The 17,623-nt window shown below is 55.9% G+C and overlaps 5 protein-coding genes across 10 annotated transcripts in view; 2 read left to right on the top strand and 3 right to left on the bottom strand.

Moving 5' to 3' along the window:
• The first annotated feature begins 1,617 nt into the window (after positions 1-1,617).
• TM7SF2 (transmembrane 7 superfamily member 2) lies at positions 1,618-6,290 on the top strand. The gene is made up of 10 exons (XM_072639074.1): positions 1,618-1,868; positions 2,338-2,534; positions 2,622-2,676; positions 3,095-3,289; positions 3,417-3,520; positions 4,531-4,653; positions 4,888-5,056; positions 5,352-5,432; positions 5,518-5,640; positions 5,865-6,290. Exons 1-10 carry the CDS (start codon positions 1,811-1,813, stop codon positions 6,023-6,025), a joined length of 1,266 nt encoding a protein of 421 aa, XP_072495175.1. The 5' UTR covers positions 1,618-1,810; the 3' UTR covers positions 6,026-6,290.
• Positions 6,291-6,368: 78 nt separating this feature from the next.
• ZNHIT2 (zinc finger HIT-type containing 2) lies at positions 6,369-7,777 on the bottom strand. Its single transcript, XM_072639067.1, has one exon. It carries the CDS (start codon positions 7,646-7,648, stop codon positions 6,503-6,505), a length of 1,146 nt encoding a protein of 381 aa, XP_072495168.1. The 5' UTR covers positions 7,649-7,777; the 3' UTR covers positions 6,369-6,502.
• A 1,616-nt stretch (positions 7,778-9,393) lies between these two features.
• FAU (FAU ubiquitin like and ribosomal protein S30 fusion) lies at positions 9,394-12,260 on the bottom strand. The gene is made up of 5 exons (XM_072639119.1): positions 12,029-12,260; positions 11,751-11,833; positions 11,508-11,652; positions 9,869-9,924; positions 9,394-9,560 (listed from the first exon to the last, which is right to left on the bottom strand). Exons 2-5 carry the CDS (start codon positions 11,823-11,825, stop codon positions 9,435-9,437), a joined length of 402 nt encoding a protein of 133 aa, XP_072495220.1. The 5' UTR covers positions 11,826-11,833; positions 12,029-12,260; the 3' UTR covers positions 9,394-9,434.
• Positions 12,261-12,278: 18 nt separating this feature from the next.
• On the top strand, positions 12,279-16,320 carry MRPL49 (mitochondrial ribosomal protein L49). 2 transcript variants are annotated; one of them, XM_072639116.1, is made up of 4 exons: positions 12,279-12,430; positions 14,363-14,513; positions 15,436-15,560; positions 15,667-16,320. In XM_072639116.1, the coding sequence occupies exons 1-4, from the start codon at positions 12,341-12,343 to the stop codon at positions 15,811-15,813; spliced, it is 513 nt and encodes a 170-aa protein (XP_072495217.1). In that variant the 5' UTR covers positions 12,279-12,340; the 3' UTR covers positions 15,814-16,320. The 2 variants fall into 2 exon arrangements, with proteins under 2 accessions (XP_072495217.1, XP_072495219.1); XM_072639118.1 differs by having other exon boundaries at positions 12,312-12,430; positions 14,264-14,513.
• SYVN1 (synoviolin 1) overlaps positions 16,196-17,623 on the bottom strand; it is a 47,128-nt gene continuing 45,700 nt past the window's right edge. For all 5 annotated transcript variants that reach the window (XM_072639060.1, XM_072639058.1, XM_072639057.1 and 2 more), the window contains one exon: positions 16,196-17,524. In XM_072639060.1, coding sequence (XP_072495161.1) covers positions 17,418-17,524 — 107 coding nt within the window. In that variant the 3' untranslated portion in view covers positions 16,196-17,417. The remainder of the gene's footprint in view (positions 17,525-17,623) is intronic.

The following is a 17,623-nucleotide window of genomic DNA, read 5'->3' on the forward strand; positions in this document are numbered from 1 at the left end:
GCTGGGCACAGTGCCAGTGACATATACTCTTTATTCTCCAGCCTTTTCCTCTAGGAATCCATCCAGGGCCTCTCCATGGGGAGGTGTCAACTCTGGGTTCTGGAAAGCCAAATGGACTGAACCCAACATCCAGGAGACTCTACTAGGTGCTCACCAAGGGTAGGGATAGGGGCAAGAACCAAACACTTCCTGCAGCGGACATAAGAAAACTGAGGCTTGGAGAGAACATGTGACTCACCCAGGGTCACACAGAGTCAGAGCCAGAATTCGAACCCAAGTCTTACTGAACTCCAAGTCCAATAATCACGATTGAAAGCATTCCTATAGTGCTTTTATCTGACAACCTATGCAAGGAAAATGCTTTGCAATCTTAAAGCATTATGAAAATGCTATCTATTATTAGTAGTGTGACCTTGTGAAGTCAATATTATTATGCCCGTTTTAATCAAATAATAAACATTAAGTGCCTACTATGTGTCAGGTACTGTCCTAAGCACTAGGGATACAAAAAGACAGTCCCTACCTTCAAGGAATTCTTAAGCTCGTGAGGGAGAAAACATGAAATAACTCTATACAAAGCAAACTCTGTAGATAATGAACAGAGGGCAGACTGCAAGGAAAAGGGGCTGGGGAAGGCTTCCTATAGAAGGTGGAATTTTAGCTGGGTCTTAAAGGAAGCCAAGGAGCTCAGTAGTCATGGAGGAGGAGGGAGAGAACCTGCCCAGGCCTGGGGACAGCCGGTGAGAGTGCCCAGAGCAGAGGGTCTTGTTGGTAGCAGTGCCAGGAGCCAGGGGTAACTGAACAGAAAAGAGTCCCTGTGGGGGAGTGAGGAGGGGCGGTTAGGAAGGGCTCTGAATGCCAAGTGGAGGATTTTGTGGTTGGCCATAGGGCTGGAGTCGAGGAGGAGAGTGCCAAGAACAGGACTTCCCTTTCAGAATATTTCCTTTGGTGGCTGGGAGGAGGAAAGACCGGAGTGGGAAGAGGCTGGCAGACTCCCCAGCAGCCGCCGCAATGGTCCCAATTATTCTCTCCTTTGATCCTCGCGACAGTCCCGGGAAGGAGGCGCTGTTTTTACCTCATTTTACAGATGAGGAAACTGAGGCAGGGGGAGGTGACTTGCCCAGAGCCACACAGCAAGTCACCGGCTCTTCAGACTTTCGGCTCTGTCCACCACGCTGCCGCCTTACAGAGGAGCAGCCTGGGCCGGGGAGAGCGGAGGGGGTCTACGGGCGGTACCAAGGCCAGGATTAAATGTCTCCTTCCTGCGTCCCAGGCCGCTCTGCCCCGGCCCGGCTGCCTTTCCAGGGCGGGGAAGGAGCATCTTGGCTTGGCTGTGCTCCGCGCGGGCCGAACGGGCCGGATAGCCAGCCTGGATCGTCCAGAGGGGGCACGCAGGTGGGGAGACCGCGGAGAGAAGGCGGCGGACCGGCAGGAGCAGGTGCGGGGCGGGCCTGGGGGCGGGGGCGCTGTCCAGCCTTGCCAATCCCAGTCGGATGGTCGGGCCGCCAGGTTCCCGAGCCCGGCCCTGCCTCCGCCCTCATAGGACGAGGATTGGCTGGCGAATGATCGGAGATCCGAGGATTGGAGCCCGGGAGGTGGGAGGAGGGTGGCCAGGCTGGGCTGAGCAGGGGCTGGGAGGCGGGAGGAACCTCTGCCCCCGTCACTACCCCATCGGTGCCCCTGGCCAGCAGCGGCTGGGGCAGCTCTCCTACGGGCTGCCCGTCAACTGTCCTGAGCCTGCCCCGTCCGCGCCCTCTGGTTCCCTCAGCCAGGGGCCCTTTGTTTCTATCTCAGGCCCGGATCCAGAACCATGGCTCATCAGCAGACTTCCCCGCGCCCAGACGAACTCGAATTTGGGGGGCCCCTCGGTAAGCATCGGACCTGCTGGGGGAGCTGGGCAAGGCTCTGCAGCTGGAGTTTTGTGGGGGGGGGGTGTCCCTCTGTAAGAAGGCGGGTCAGCTGCTGGTGGTGGGTGGGTCTCCTGGGCCGGGCAAGATTTCTGCAGCTGGAGTTTTGGCGGGGGGCAAGGGATTGGGTAAGGATCGGAGGGCTGGGAGAGCCCGGTAGCTCTAGAACTGGACTTTTGGCGGAGGATGGGGGAGGGGACGACGGGTGTGTGCTTATGGGGGAGCCTGGGGGAGGCCGACTAGGGTCTGCAGCTGGAGTTTGGGAGGGGCGTCCCTTGGTAAGGAGGCGGGTCAGTTGCTGGGGGTGGGTGGGTCTCCTGGGCAGGGCTAGATTGCTGGAGCTGGAGTTTGGGGGGCCCTGGGTAAAGCACTGTGCTGGCAGGAGAGAGGTGGTATGGGTGGGAAGCTGCTGAAGCTGCTTCTCCCACAGGGACGGCTGCCATGCTGCTACTTCTCCCAGTGGTGCTCTTTCACCTTCTCCTCACCTGCCACTCGGGCCCCTGCAGCCTGCTCAGCCTGCCCTCTGAGCTACCCCCGTTCTCTGCCTTCTGGAGTTCTCAGGCCCTGCTGCTGCTGCTGCTCTGGCTGGGGCTGCAGGCCACACTGTACCTGCTGCCCATGGGCAAGGTAAAGGGCAGAGCCCAGCAGGAGTTGGGTCAGGCAGATCGGGAATTGGGGAGCCAGGGTCCTCAGAGCACTTTCTGTCCTCTGCAGGTGTCTAAGGGAATGATGCTGAAGGACAAGAGCCACCTGCAGTATCCAATTAATGGTGCCAATCTACCTCCTAACTAGACTCACTCCCCATGCCATATCTTTGCCTAGGCCATGCTGCAGTCTGTGCTAGGGAAAGGGGGTTGGGGGGAGTATAGGCCCAGCCTTCCCTGCCTCCATTGCCTCCCTTCCCTGCCTCCATTGCCTCCCCAAGGTGGAACCAGGAGGGGAAACCAATCCTTGACTTATACCAACGCCTGAACCCCAGCATGGGGATCACCCCTCATAGGTGCAGATCCTGTCTGAGATGCTGCCCACACATCACACCTCTCATTCAGCCTTAGGTGTCCTACCCAGACCCCTAAGAGCAGTGGAGGCCAGGTCCCTGGATTTGGGGGTGGGGGGAGCTAGGAATGGGCTTCCTGAGTGGGTTAGGCTCATGTCCTGAGTCTGAGTCCCCAGGCTTTCTTTTCCAGGGTTTCGGTGCCTGGGCCTGACAGCTCTGCTGGTGGGGCTGGGGCTGGCAGGGGGTCTGCCCCTTGGGAACCTCTCAGAGTTGCTCCTGCCTCTGGCTTCAGCAGCCACTGCTATAGCCTTCATCCTCAGCATCTTCCTCTACCTCAAGTCCTTCACAGTGTCCCCCTCAGCCCTTGCCCCTGGGGGGAATTCAGGTGAGACCAAAGTGATTTCCAGGTAGATGGAAGGCACAGAGCTAGACTGAGCTAGACCCTTGGCAGGGTCTGGAACAGGTACCGAGTAAACACCTTGCCTTCATGACTACCTGCTTTCCTGTTCTAGGTAACATTATCTATGACTTCTTCCTTGGTCGAGAACTGAACCCCCGATTTGGATCCTTTGACCTCAAGTATTTTTGTGAGCTGCGTCCAGGGATGATTGGTTGGGTAAGGGCTAGCTCCGGGCCAGAGGCTTGGCAGATTACTGGGCTCAGGCTGACACCAAAGCTTTAAATGTGGGAATAAACCTGGGCATGTTATAGGGCTGAGAAATTTTCACTGGGGCAACTAGGTGGCACTGCAGTGGGTAAAGTGCCAGACCTGGAGTCAGGAAGCCTCGTGTCTTCCTGGGTTCAAATCTGGCCTCAGCCATCACTAGCTGTGTGACCCTGGGCAAATCACTTCACCCTGTTTGCCTCAGTTTCCTCATCTGTAAAATGAGTTGGAGAAGAAAATGGCAAACCGCTCTAGTGTCTTTGTCAAGAAAACCCCAAATGGCATTACCAGAGTCAGACACGACTGAAAAATGACTCAATGACACATTTTCATTAGCTGTTCTCAGATCACAGGGATCTCTGCCATGTGCCCTTTGTCCTAGATCTCCCAATTTATTATTTGTGCCTCCGACCTGATCAAGTTCAGATGTTCCATCCTGCCAAGACTGGATTTTGGGAGGAGGGACAGAGGTGGGGGGGTGGAAGGGAGGGAGAAAGAGGCCAGTGAAAAGGAGAGAAAAAGCCTGAGTAGCAGCTCAGCTTGGGTCCAGGGGCTCAGGACTTTAACAAGACAATCAGAATGATATAGTGATGATAATACTGGCCGCTATTTCCCTAGGCCTATTCTGTGGCCAGCACTTTACAAATGCTCTCTCATTTAATCCTCACAACCCTGGGAAATGGGCACTGTTATCCCATTTCAGTTAAAGAAATGGAGGCAGACAATGGTTGTATCACTTGCCCAGGGTCCTGCAGCTTTCAAGGGGCTGAGGCTGGATTTGAGCTCAGCTCTTCCAGGCTCTGGGCTTTGGCTGCCAGATTCTTTCCTGATGCCCTTGGATTGAGTCTAGGTTGCTCCAACCAGGTTCTCAGGGTCCACAGAAGTGTGGGCCAACTCCACTACAGGCAGTAGACTATGGCAGGGCAGCTCCAACCCAAGCTGAGCCCTCTTCTCTGCTTTAGGCGCTCATCAACCTGGCCCTGCTGCTTCGGGAGGCTGAACGCCAGGGAGGCCAGCCTTCCCTAGCCATGGGACTGGTCAATGGTTTTCAGCTTCTCTATGTGGTGGATGCTCTCTGGAATGAGGTGAGGACAATGGAGACCAGCATAATCTGGGCCCTAAAGGGAGGAACTCAAAGGCAGAGATGATGTCATCAAAATAAATATAATCCCATTTGATTCTCTTAGCAACCCTGGGAGGTGGGTGGAGACAACTATTGGGGAAGGAGGATTGGGGAGTATGGGGAGGTACAGGGTATATAGGGGTGGAGGGAGAAGAGGGGAATTGTTTTCTCGGGGTCTGACAACTATTCTTAACAGGAGGCAGTTCTCACCACCATGGACATCATCCATGATGGCTTTGGCTTCATGCTGGCTTTTGGGGACCTGGCCTGGGTCCCCTTCATCTACAGTCTTCAAGCCCAGTTCCTTCTGAATCATCCCCAGTCTTTGGAGTTGCCTGTGGCTGGGGCCATTTGTCTGCTATTTGGTTAGTTAATGGGGAAGGTGCTAGAGGAATTGGGGACCTGGATTCTAATCCCACTTCTGCTAACCATGGGGGCTTGGTCAAGTTACTTCTCTTTGGGCCTTAGAGTCTTCAGCTGTATGAGGAAAGTGTTGGAAATGTCTAAGGTTCCTTCTAACCCTGACATCTCATGGTCTAGTTGGGCATGGGCAAGGGAGAGGGCATGGAACAGGGGACAGGATAGTGCCTTGGAGAGTGCTGGGCCAGGAGCAAAGAAGACTCATCACAGATCTGTTCAAATCTGACCTGTCTCCCACAGCGATTGGCTACTTTATCTTTCGTGGGGCCAACACACAGAAAAATACCTTCCGGAGGGACCCTTCTGACCCCAGTGTGGCTGGTGAGCTGGGACCCAGGGACATGAGTCTGCCAGATCAGTTTGGCCTTCTGCCTGTTTGATTTTTGGTTCCTGTCATCTACCCCAGGCCTTGAGACCATCCCCACAGCTACTGGGCGGCGCCTACTGGTATCAGGGTGGTGGGGTATGGTCCGTCATCCCAATTACCTTGGAGACCTCATTATGGCTCTGGCCTGGTCCCTGCCCTGCGGTGAGTTGGCTGTTATGAGAAGGGTCAGGGTGAGATGGGCACACTGGGAGCAGAGCCCACCACGCCCCTGCTCTGTTGTGGTCACAGGGCAGGGGGAGAGGCCTCAGGCTCTTGATTCCATTTGGCAACTGAGGAAGCCGGGTGAGAGGGGCTGGGGTCACTGAATGGGGCAGGGTGATGGACTCCTAGTCCAGAAAGTGATGGGGTGTCCCCTCCTCCGGCAGGGGTAACACACCTGCTTCCCTACTTCTATGTTGTCTACTTCACCATCTTACTGGTGCACCGGGAGGACCGGGATGAACGCCAGTGTCTCCAGAAGTACGGCCTGGCCTGGCGGGAATACTGTGCCAGGGTGCCCTACCGTATAGTACCCTACGTCTACTGAGCAGCCCACCGCATGAACAGGGAGGGACGTACCTGTCCTCTGCTCCCCTTCCAGGGCAGTGGCCAGTTTTTAAATAAAGGGGTGGGTTTCAATCACCTGGAAGAAAAGCCCCCCTGTATCCTGCCCCTTCCATCCCGGTGATGTCTTAGGGCAGAGGACCCTCTGATGGAGGAGGCACTGTACTGACTCGTGAATGACTGAGGTTCCTCCCAGAAGCCGAGGGCAGGGGGGCTGGGGAGCCTCTGAATACAGCTCTGCTGAAGGACCTGTCCCAAGTCCAGTGGTCATTCCCCGCACCCTGGCAGGAGGGGGAGGCGGGGCAGGACAGAGACAGGAGGCGGGGTCGGTGACCAGGCGGCTTTATTGAGGGGTGTGGGGGGCAGGACAGGCAGACAGCCAGTCCAGGAGGCGGGGTCGGTGTCAAATTGGCTTTATTGGGGGGTGGGGGCGGGGGCGGGGGAGGGTGGTCAGCTGCCCTCAGGCCAGCTCCTGGATCAGGGTCCTTGGGGCCGGGGGGCGCGGGCCCCCCCACAGGCGTTCCAGCTCCGCACTCAGGGCCTCCACTTGGCCCGCCTCCTGATCCTCGGCGCGGTACTCCTGAGCACAGTCCAAGGCCAGTGGCGTGAGCGCGTCCTCGTGCTCGTTGGTCCACGCCAGCAGGTACTGGCACTTCTTGCGCGCTCTGTAGAGGCGCTCCCGCTGCTCGCCCGCGGGCACGAGGTTGCGCGCGCGCCCAAACGCGCGCGCCAGCTGCGCCAGTGCCGCCAGGGTGTAGCCCTTCTGCTTGCCGAGCTGCGCGCTCTCGCCCAGCAGGAGGCGCGCGGCCTCGCGCATAGCGCCCCGCGCGCCCAGCGGCCCTGGCGGGTGCGCGCCAGCCCTCAACGCGTGCGCGGCCGCGTGCAACGCCTCGCGCGTGGAGCGGAAGGCCTGGCGGGCGCCGAGCGCGCCGGCCACGCCCAGCACCGTAGAACACACGTCCAACAGAAGCGCGGGGTCATCGTCGAGGCCGCCGTGGTAGAGGCCTTGCGCATGCGCGTAGGCAAAGAGCACGTTGGGCAGCTGGAAGCGCAGCAGGGGCGAGGGCGCGCGGCCGCCGCTGAGCCGCGCCAAGACGGGGATGGCGCTGGGCACCGGCGGCGGCGCGGCCGCGAGCTCGAGCCCGTCCTGGGACTCGGGGGCGGGTTCAGGCGCGGGCTCGTCGGCGCCTTCCTCGCGCACGCGCAGCTCCTCCAGCAGCGGCGCCCGCGCTCCGCCGCGCCACCACCACGGCCTCCACGGAGGCAGCAGCCGCCCGGCCTCGCCCCGGTTCAGGAGCCGCTCGAAGGCCGCCTTCTCGGCGGGCTGCAGACGCTCCCACAGGCCCCCCAGGTCCTGGCGCTCCTCCGGCGCCTCGGCTTCGCGCTGCTGCCGCAGCCGGCGTAGGGCGCCCGCCAGGCGGCTGGGCGAGGCAGTGCGGCCGCGGAGCTCGCCCAGCACCTGGTCCCGGTAGAAGGCCTCGGCGCAGGCCCCATGCGCCCGGTAGCAGGGCAGCGAGCAGTAGGGCACATTGCAGCGGGGGCAGGTGTAGCGCGCTGGCCTCGCTTCGCCTGGGGGACACTGACCGCACGGCCCCGCGGGCTCCATAGTAACGGCCTTCGCGGGGCCCGGAAGTGCGGCCTCCCGTTTTCCGCCCAGCCTCAAGGCACTTCCGCCGGGGCGGCTCCTAACGGGGCTGTCGTAGGAGTCCCCGCCTCCGAGCTTCCACCGCGCTCCGATTGGCTCTCGAAGCTTGGTGGGCGGGGCCGAACAGCATGCCGGGTTCTGCGAGCGGGCGTAGAACAGGGGCATCTATTTACTGCTGAACCTTTAGCGGCGTCGGCTTCCGCGAGCCTGGCACCACTGGGTTCCTCGCGGGGTGGGAAAGGCCAGGCCCCCCGTATGTAGCCGCACAATCCCAATTCTCTTCCTGGCCCTGCGTGCAGACATTCCCCGCCCCCTCTCCCCTTCTTGGCACGTTCCCATCACTAACAGAGCCCGGGCGCCTCTGGGAGCGCCGGCGGCCCTCGGCCTGCCCACCCGCTCTTGTGGCCTTAATCACAATAATTGCTTTCCTGACTTTTCAGGCCTCATTTACGAAGCGACCTTTGTTTCTCAGGATTTTTATGTTCATTTAAGGGGTGGGTAAGTGGTGCAGGCCAGCTGGCCCTGGAGTCGGAAAGGACCTTGGTTCACTAGCGGTGGCCCTGGAGAAGTCACTCAACTCTGCCTCAGTGTCCTCATCTGTAAAATGAGCTGGAGAAATAGCAAACCCTCGAACATCTCTCCCAAGAAAACCCAAACAGTCCTGAAGAGTTACTGAGCAGATGCCTCTATGAGCACCAATCCTATTTCCAGTTCTCTGCTACCCAAGGGCGGCCAGTTGTATTTAGGCATCTGTAACCTTCAGCCTCCTAGTAGCCTGTTCATTTGTCCATCCAGAACTGAACAGGGCGGTGGGGACCAAAGCAGAGGTCAGTGGGACTCAAGTCCTGCAGTTGATACCAAGCTTTCTTGGTGGCTATTATCAGAAACTATCCCATGTTGCTTGCAGTCCATTAAAACACTCATGCTTTTCAGGTAACAGCTCCCCCACCCTATCGCACTTGCCAATTTTTATAAACCTTTGAAGGATTTATTCCTGTCAGCCTTCAGTTGCTCCAGGCCTGCTGAGGTGTGGGTCCAAGAGGCCAGGATCTGGACCTTTACTGACAAAGCAATAGAGCTAAATAACAGGACGGTCCAGGGTCATGCCTAAATGGATTAAATTTAAACTCCAGCCTTCCACCAAACCCCGGAGCAGATTAAATGGATCCAGCATCCTTTTGTGAAACTCACTTTACAAGTCAGCCCAGGGAAGGAATGATTCCCAACCTTTTTTCCTGCCTGGATGAAGGAGCGAAACCAATCCTACCCAACTCATGCCCAGCACAACTCCACACTAATAGCTGCCCCCACTTCCCTATTTAGGATTGGCAAAAGTTTTTTCCTTGTTGAAGCGTATAACAAACTTATTACTTCAGAAATTAGAAGTTTAGATGGATGCTTCTGAGTTGTCATGGGCAACATCTGATACGGGATCAGAGTTGTGCAGAAAAGGGCTCCAATTTCTTTGTTTCATTCAGTTTCAACTGATCAGTCAAAAACTGGCAGAGAATGAGCGCAGAAGCACAGGCATCAGGAAGTTACCAAACCCAGAGGGAAAATTTAGGTCAGCTTTCTCAGTCAATTCCTCCAATTCCAGATCCCCTGCCCCCAATTCTATTTGGTGGTGCCCTGGTTTTTTTGCTTTACCCCACTTCTCTTCAAGGACTGTAAACACCATTTCCCCCAAAATCAGTTCTGAGTCTCAGTACAGTCGTAGCGACTTTATTGGGGACAAAGTACCAGGGGATTAGGAGTTGGCATTGGGGCCCTTCTTCTTGCCAAAGGTGGGCACTACGTTGACAAAACGTCGGTTGTACTGCATCCTCCTCTTAGCTCGCCCAGTCTTCTTCTTCTTCTTCTCCTGTTTGGCCACCTAGAAACAAGACATGTTAGGTAGGCCAGGCATGCAAATACTTGTTGTGTGGACGTGATGGATATTGGAGCACTGGCTGATGTATGTTCACTTTGCACCATTTGCACGCGAGTCAGGAGAACAGGGACTGTTTGACTATGCTTTGTACAAAGCAAGCAATAAAGGCTTCATCCATTCATCATGCCCTGTTCTCCCAAAGCTTAGTCTTGTAAAGACAGAAAATGTAAAAGGGATAAGGCAAATTAAAAAGAAGCAGAGGCCCCTCCTCCACCCCACCATCAAATAGCACCACCCAGACCCTGGCTCACCTTGGGAGTCTGACCCCTCACTTTTCCAGCTCGGGCCAGAGAGCCGTGGACTTTACCTGAGGGGTGAAATGAGACAAATATAAATCATGAGAATTACATATAGTATTACTTTTAAGCGTTCACAGGGTCAACAAGCAGTCCAATGGGAAAACAGCAGATTCTGGGAAGAAACTAGCCTATAGTTCAAAGCTCCAAAAAGCACCTATTTCCCCACTACTGTTTTTGAGGCCTCCAAAGAGAAAAAAGTCACTAAAACAAACCCTTGAATTGGGTTCATGGGAATTGTTCATGTGGTCAAGTGAATGCCATGAACCACTGCATGATAAACTGATCAAGGGCAGAAAGTACTCTGAGGAGGCAGAAAGTACCACTCGGACTAGAGGGGTAAATATCAGCACATTAAGGACCTCAATGCTGCAAAGATGAGCATCTGCTGGAATTAAAGTGTAGGTAGTATTTGCTTAAATTCCATCAAGATAGGGTACAAATAATACCTGCCTTAGAAACAAAGGATTGAATCACAAATGTGAGGAACAAGAGAAATTACCTTCAGGGAAGGGTCACGATCAAACAAGGAATAAAGAGGTTAAGTGAAGATAAAACGCACAAATTGGATTACATAAATGAGAGGAAGCAATTAACTGGGGGGGTGAGAGGGAATCTGCAAAAAGCCTCATTAACAAAGGCCTTATTACCAAGCTATATAAGGAACTGATACAAATTCACAACATTAAGAACCATACTCCAACTGGTAAAGTGTCAAAAGTTATGGGCAGGCAAATCTCAAGGAATTCAAACTAAAAACTTTCCCCACATCACCAATAATTAAAATGCAAAGTAAAGCCCCTCTGAGGTTCTACCTTACATTCATCAGAGGGGCAAAATTGAAGGGTGATGGGAGAAGAGGCACAATGGACCTGTGAGTTGGTCCAGCCAAACTGGAAAACAATTCATTTAGGGTTAGTTATGCCCCGCAAATGCAAGCCCTTTGGCCCAAAGAGATCTATACTAAGCCTAGATACGATGATATAAAGAGACCTTTTTATACAAAAATGATCCAAAGTAGCTTTTCGTGGTGGCAATGCCCTAGAAGCGAGGCATGGCTGAACAAATCTATGGGACGTGAATGTAACACAATGCTACTATGCTTTAAGAAGTTAAAAATGGATTCAGAACTTAGAACTGATGCAGAGTGAAGTAGGTTGGTCGGTTGCGCCCAGGACCGAAATGACATCACTATGCCAGCGGCAAATTTCATTATATCTGACCAGACCGATACAAGCTTGGAAGGCTCCGGCACAGGTCGGGCACAAATGGCCCATGTGCACATTTGGGGTGAATTCTCTAAATCTGTGCACCATGCCTTCTTTGCTGAGAGCACAGCAGCTTCTCTGATGCGCCGCAGCCCGTTCTGGGCCAGCGTCCCCCAGGTCACACGGTGACTTGCAGAACGAAATAAACAGAACCAGACGCTATCACTTGCTTTGTAAAAGTAACGACTCTAAATCAATCACCGCTCAAGAAGGAGCTGGGCGGACAGCGAGGTGTGACCGCGGGCAGATCCACGTCATCTCTGTTAGACGGGGCAACGATGCCTCCCGGCCAGGTCCGCACGGAGGCTCAAAAGCCAGTCCCTTACCTCCTAGCATCCGGCCGGCCACTTCCAGGGTGCACAGGGGCTGCACCCCGCACTGGCCCAAGATGGCTTCATCTTCCAGCGGCGAGCCCCCTAGAAGCAGGACCTGGTCCTCGGGGGCGATGCCCTCCAGGGACGCCACATGGGCCTGGAAGACAGAGAACCACCGGGCTCGGGGCCGCCCGCGGCCTGGGAGGATCCATCCCTCCCTGCCTCCCCCCAGCGCGGCGGCCCGGCCTCGCTTACCTTGATCTGGGCGACGGCCTCCTGCCCGGTCACCTCGAGGGTGTGCAGCGCCTGCGCGCGGACGAACAGCTGCATAGCGGCGACTGTGGGGGCACAGAAGCGGGGCTGAGGCCCGGGGCGGGGGCGAGCGGCGCTCGAACGGGCACAGGCCCGGGGAGGGAAGAAGGGCTGAGGCCTGGCCGGGGAAGGGCCGGGCCGGATGACCGCCCCGCCCTGGACTCGGGGGACGCCTCGTGCCTCGGCCTCCCCGCTTCCCTGGCCTGGGGTCGCGCACTTACCTCGGACGCGCTAGTCCTGCTTCCGTCGCGGAGAAGATGGAGCCCAGAAAGAGAGGGCGGAGGCGAGCGCGCGCACGTTAGTCGCAACACGCCGTCGGCGTGATTGCGTAAGGGACGCGCACGTCCCCTTTAGCCAATCGGAGCGATCGTAAGAAGGAAGGGCGGAGGAAGTCGCGCGTTCGAGCCGGGGTTGACCCGAGGGAAAGGGAGGCAGGGCCCGGCTCCGCGTGCTTCGGCGCCTGCGCGAGGAGGGCAGTGGGCGGGGCTAGAGAGGAGGCGGAAGTCCTTACCCAGGCTGAAGGGTGCTGCGGTATGGCGGCAGCGGTGGTTGTATCGTACCTGCGTGCCGGGCTGAGGGCTGGCGGGCGGCGAGGACGCCCGGCCTGCGGACTCCGCTGGCAGGTGAACGCGGCCTCGCCTGTGTCTGGGGGGAGGGAACCCTGTCGAGCAGTCTGATCTCTAAGCGTCGTTTTCAGCCCCGAGCGTCAGAGCCTCTTCTCGGGCCCCGAGGTTCAAGTGGGGAATCTGAGGCCCTGAGAGGCCCGGGCCTGCTGACCCCTGACCCTTAGCATGTCGGCTCTGGAAAGGACCCCCGAGACCCACAAAGGCCGAGATCACGCCGGGGAACCGCGGTGCAGCCGCGCTTGAACCCTTACCGGGTCCTCTTTCCAGCACACCCGGCACGCAGTAGGCACCTAATAATTGCTGCCTGGCTGCGGCCGACTTTGGGGGTCCAGGACCCCCCCGGCCTCGGTTTCCCGCTTTGTGAAACAAGGGGCTGCCCCCTACCCAGTGTCGGGGCCCTGGGGGCGCTGCCGCGGGGTCTCGCGTGGAGTTTCCCGGGACCCACCTCGAGGGGCCAAGCCGGGAGGTGGGGGTGGGGGGGTGTGCGTCCTCGAGGCGGGCGGGCCGCGCCGCCACCCTCCGACCCTTACCCAATCACCGTAGCGATGTCAGAGGCCGAGGGACCACCCCCCATTGAGTCTGTGCCCCTGGGGCCCGGCCCAGTGCTGGGGACTCCGCCGGCCATCAGTGACATGGAGGCGCCGACCCCGAGAAAGGGGTCCTCCGAATGGCCAGATCTTCCAGGTGAGAAGCCTCGGGAGAGGAAGGTCTTCCAGGGGAGTGACGGGTAAAGAAATCTGGGGAGTCAGGAGCAGGGCCTGGAGGAGAGGCCGGTGAGGAGCTGACCCAGACTCCCCGGGGTTCCCTGCCTCCAGATGCCCTCCAGGCTGCGCAGGCTTGGTGGGTCCTTGGCCGAGTGAGCCCGGGCTAGGGAGGCCCCTGCCGGGGTCCAGGCCTGAGGCCATGAGCCTGGAGAAACTGAGCCTTCCTCTTGTTTGCTACCTCTGGTCACAACCATTAGAAAATAAGGGAGAAAACTGGGATTCATCAAAAGTCACTGAAACTAAACTGACTGGCAGTGGGGGTGGGGGGAGGCTTTTCCTTTCCAGGGACCAAGCCTGGTTCCCCCAATTATACAGCATGGTTTCTTGTGTTGTTACTCAGGTTTCTGTTCTCGTGGCATCTTCCCCTCGGCATCCTCCAAGTCTCGCACATCTTCCCTCCCTCCCTTGTTACTTGGCCACTCTAAAAGGTGGTCTGGCTATTTTGGTGCTACTGGGGCTTTCAGGGCTGTCCCTGGCAGTGAGAACCCTTATTCTGGGCACTTTTTAACATGCCTCCAGGATGATTGGCTCGAGGTACCTCAGCCACAACAACATTGTTAGCATTTTGGGGTCATTTCTGCTGATTTGTTACATGTGAGGCAAAATCTTTGACTTGCATCTCTTTTGTCAGTTGTGGTTTAGAGCTGTTTTTCGGATGATCTTTAATAGGCTGCAGTTCTATTGGGAACGGTTTGTTCATTAGGGACTGAAATTGATCTGTGGATCTGTTCTAGAGCTGAGCCAGGTTCCTTGCATGCAGCAGGTGCTAACTAAGTGAGTGATTCTTGTCTGAGTGACTAGACCACAAAGTCAGTTCTTCCTCCAAGGCAGCCTCAGGCATGTGGGATTCGAGGGAGGTGTAGGCCTTCGAGGTAGGTAGAAGGTGCACCCACATTGGACTCTCACAGAAAAGACACTGAAGGCCAGCTAGTCTGATCTTCCCTTTTTACAGATGAATAAAGTGAGCCCCTGACAGTATTTCCTAAGGAGGGAGGAGAAATGAATGGCTTAGTTTCCTTAGATGAGATTGAAAAAGTCAGTTGAAAGTCTGTTTTGGAGGCTTCAGGTCCCAAGCTGAGGAGTTCCTGCTTTTCAACCTTGCTGCCTTGGAGTCCCTGTGCTGGGCATCAGGTGGGCGCTGGGATGATTGATGTCTCTGTCTCAGAGCCAGACCCAGGAGCCGTCTGCCTACCCTGGAATTGTGGAGTCCACAGAAGAATACAAATTTGTGGAGCGCCTCATCCCTCCTGCTGGCATCCCAGAGCCCCCCAGGCACCAGAGTTACCCCACACCGAGTGGCTGGCAGCCTCCAAAAGGTGAGCAAGGAGGGAATTGGGCTGTGGGGCTTGCTTCTAGCAGAGAAGGGCTTGCAGGATGAAAGTTGGGTTTTTTTGGTGCAAAGAGACCCCAGGAGAAATCTCTTACCATCTCTTCACTTCCAAGACAAAAAAAGGAAACCTGCAGGCTTGTTCAAAGGTCACACAGGGAGCAGGAGCCAGAATCTGAACCCAGAGCCCTTTCTGGTGGGCCTCAGAACTGTGAGCCAAACCCTACAGTAAAGATCAGCTCATTGCATGTGGTTTGCCTGTTTTGAGCTCCTGTCACCCTGGAGAAGAGACATCGTCTAAGCCCAAGGATGTCCCATGTCCATCTGGCCTCATGAACACTCCTTGGTAGAGGAGACATAGGAGGGATCCTAAACCCCTTGTGTGGTCTGGTGAAACCTGTGAGCTCCCTAAAAAAATGTTTTAAATGTACAGAGTGAAAACATAGGATTACAAAGGCAGGTCTATCGAAATCAATCCCATGGAAATTCTTGAGCCTCCAGAAATCCATCTCTGGTCACCCAGTGAAGAGGCTCGGCATTACTGTATGCTTTGACCCTACAGACCCTACCCACAAGCCCAGGAAATTCATCCAAATCCAGGAGATGAAAGCGAGGGGGTGGGGGAGCTGCAGGGGAAGACTACCCTTTGTACCACAGGGTCCATGATGCTCCTGGTTTTGTCTCTGAAGATAAAAGTTGGGGGGAACATCTTCTGGGGCTTAACATAGTGCCTGGCTTGGCTGACGTGAGCCCAGATGTGAAGGCCTGTGCATGCTCAGCTCTGCTCTAAGGAAGACTTTCCTCAAAGCAGGACCCAGGACAGCTCTCACCTTTTTGATAAGCAGTCAGGCACTAAGACATCTGTGGACTGGGGAACCTCAGCTAAATGCACACTGGTTTCTCTGTCACAGACCCCCCACCAAAACTCCCCTACTTCATTCGTCGCTCCCGGATGCACAATGTCCCTGTCTACACTGAACTCACACATGGCAACCGTCAAATGACTCTGATTCGAAAGGTGGAGGGGAACATTTGGGTAAGTGGGGGGGGGTCTTGGGCCAAGGGCTGGAAAATATGGGCTATGGAGCAGTAGCTGGCAGAGGGCAAGTGCTGGACCTGATTGGTTTCTCTCTGCCCCCTAGGCCCTGCAGAAAGATGTGGAAGAATTCCTGAGCCCGCTGATAGGGAAAACACCCGTGACACAGGTCAATGAGGTGACTGGAACCCTGCGTATCAAGGGTTACTTTGATCAACAGCTAAAGGCCTGGCTTATGGAGAAGGGCTTCTGATGGTCAGAAGGCAAACCAGGTCCCATAGGCTTGTTCCCGTCCCTGGAGGGATGCTGAGACAGACCTGTGTCGAAGGCCCAGCAGCATCCCCCTGCTCCCCATTTGTGGCTGGGAGTCTCCAAGGGGACTTTGAACCGAAGGGGCTTGTTAGAATTACTCTTAACAACTAACTCCCCACCCCCAGTTGGGAATATTTCAGGGAAGTTTCCCAGAAATGAAGAATTTATCATGTAGCCAGTGTTGAGATGGCAAAGGCCTTGGTCAAGGGGGTGGCCACCTCCCTGGGTTCTGAACTAGGAATGAGTGAGAAAACGGATCCTGACCCAGCTGCATCATTAGGAAGGCAAGCCAGGCACAAAGTAAAGATGAAGCATCACTGATGCCTAGGGGGAGGGGTACCATGTCAACCTGGCACCAACTTTAATGCAAGTTTTTGTTTTGGCCGTATATACAATTTAAGCTATTAAAATTTGTACAATATTTACAAATTAAATAATCTGAAACTGTCTCCAGCAACTTTTTTAACACAAAAAACAAAGGGAAACAGAGGAAAGAGGGGGGCATGGGTGAGGCAAGGCCTAGTCCTGGCTTTATTCCCCTCCCCCCCCACCGCAGAACCATCTTTAACCTGGAGAAACCATGAGCCATTTTTCCTCTCCTCCCTGCTGGGATGGGTGCTGTTTACATTTGAAATAAGCTTTGGGGTTGGGTTTTAACCAAAAGACAGCAACAAGAAATCCCACCTCCCCCAATCAAGAAGTTTCAGAAAGCTGAGAATGCTTCCCTGCATGAGACTGTGGTTGGTTTAGAGGCTGGCCTCCTTCTGTCCCAGCCAGGGGATAAGAAAAATGAGCTTTTGGCTGCAGAAAGGCTCAGCCTCCTTAAACCAGAGAAGCAGGTGCTTCCAATATCCCATCATGTCACTTTGAGGGGAAGAAGTCCCAAGGAGCAGCCCTGGGGCCCCATAGGTGCCCACTAGCCACAGCAGGCTACCTGGGGCAGCCTACGCCTGCCACTCACTTTCCTGAGACACAGTCACCTGTAAGACATGGACGGGAGTGCGACTGGGCAATGGGGCACTACTATCACTACAAAGGGACTGCTAGAGGTGGGGCCCATTGAAGGCGCGCTCACCTTGAGCCCCTGGGAGCTAGAGCTAATACTGTTGGGAATACGCGATACTCCCTCCACTTCAAGTTGGCCTTTCCTGCTCCTGAGGGAGTATCTTCAGAGTGTCCACCCTTCTCTCAGGCCCCCCAGATGGAGGAGCAGTAAATAGAACAGAAAACTAGGTTCTCAACAACCTCAACAGCCCCAACTCTGCCTAGAGTTAAGGGAGGCTGCAAGGGGTGGGGGAAGGGTGAGGAAGGAGGAGACCCATCAGGCCTCCAGCCCACTCCAGTGGGCAAGGAAATAGCCCAAGCCACATGGCTTGGATACAGGAGCTCCCAAGTGGCGTGAGTGGGAGGGCAAAACCTCACATTCTTTTCCAAAGCCTGGTGAGAGGGGAGACAGCACTTGGCGGTGGGATCCACTTCTCTCACCCGCGCACAAGGGCACCACAGTCAAAACACAAGGTTGGGGAGTAGGATGAGGTTGGGCAGTCAATGAGAAGCAGGGGATCCCAGCTTCTGCAGGCGGCGGCGGCGGAGCTCCACTGCATCAGGTTCCACGTCTTCGGACAGGTCCTCGGCTCCAACAGACTCAGCAGCTGGGAGAGGGGAAGGTCAAAGATCATGACCAAAAGTCCAGCTGGCCCCAGGTCCTCCTGTGGCCCCTGTGCTCCCTGCCCCCCTTCCCCTCAGGAGAT

Source organism: Notamacropus eugenii, chromosome 2 (genome assembly GCF_028372415.1).
Source record: "Notamacropus eugenii isolate mMacEug1 chromosome 2, mMacEug1.pri_v2, whole genome shotgun sequence".
Classification (NCBI taxonomy): Eukaryota; Metazoa; Chordata; class Mammalia; order Diprotodontia; family Macropodidae; genus Notamacropus; species Notamacropus eugenii.

What these genes read in the sequence shown, in the direction of transcription:
- TM7SF2 (XM_072639074.1), top strand. Translation starts at nt 1,811, where the DNA reads ATGGCTCATCAGCAGACTTCCCCGCGCCCAGACGAACTCGAATTTGGG. An exon ending in TGGATGCTCTCTGGAATGAG is followed by an intron (nt 4,654 to 4,887) that starts GTGAGGACAATG and finishes TATTCTTAACAG; the next exon opens with GAGGCAGTTCTCACCACCAT. An exon ending in GGCCATTTGTCTGCTATTTG is followed by an intron (nt 5,057 to 5,351) that starts GTTAGTTAATGG and finishes TGTCTCCCACAG; the next exon opens with CGATTGGCTACTTTATCTTT.
- ZNHIT2 (XM_072639067.1), bottom strand. Translation starts at nt 7,648, where the DNA reads ATGGAGCCCGCGGGGCCGTGCGGTCAGTGTCCCCCAGGCGAAGCGAGG.
- FAU (XM_072639119.1), bottom strand. Translation starts at nt 11,825, where the DNA reads ATGCAGCTGTTCGTCCGCGCGCAGGCGCTGCACACCCTCGAGGTGACC. An exon ending in AGGCCGTCGCCCAGATCAAG is followed by an intron (nt 11,653 to 11,750) that starts GTAAGCGAGGCC and finishes TCTGTCTTCCAG; the next exon opens with GCCCATGTGGCGTCCCTGGA. An exon ending in GGCCGGCCGGATGCTAGGAG is followed by an intron (nt 9,925 to 11,507) that starts GTAAGGGACTGG and finishes TTCACCCCTCAG; the next exon opens with GTAAAGTCCACGGCTCTCTG.
- MRPL49 (XM_072639116.1), top strand. Translation starts at nt 12,341, where the DNA reads ATGGCGGCAGCGGTGGTTGTATCGTACCTGCGTGCCGGGCTGAGGGCT. An exon ending in CCTGCGGACTCCGCTGGCAG is followed by an intron (nt 12,431 to 14,362) that starts GTGAACGCGGCC and finishes TCTCTGTCTCAG; the next exon opens with AGCCAGACCCAGGAGCCGTC. An exon ending in AGGTGGAGGGGAACATTTGG is followed by an intron (nt 15,561 to 15,666) that starts GTAAGTGGGGGG and finishes TCTGCCCCCTAG; the next exon opens with GCCCTGCAGAAAGATGTGGA.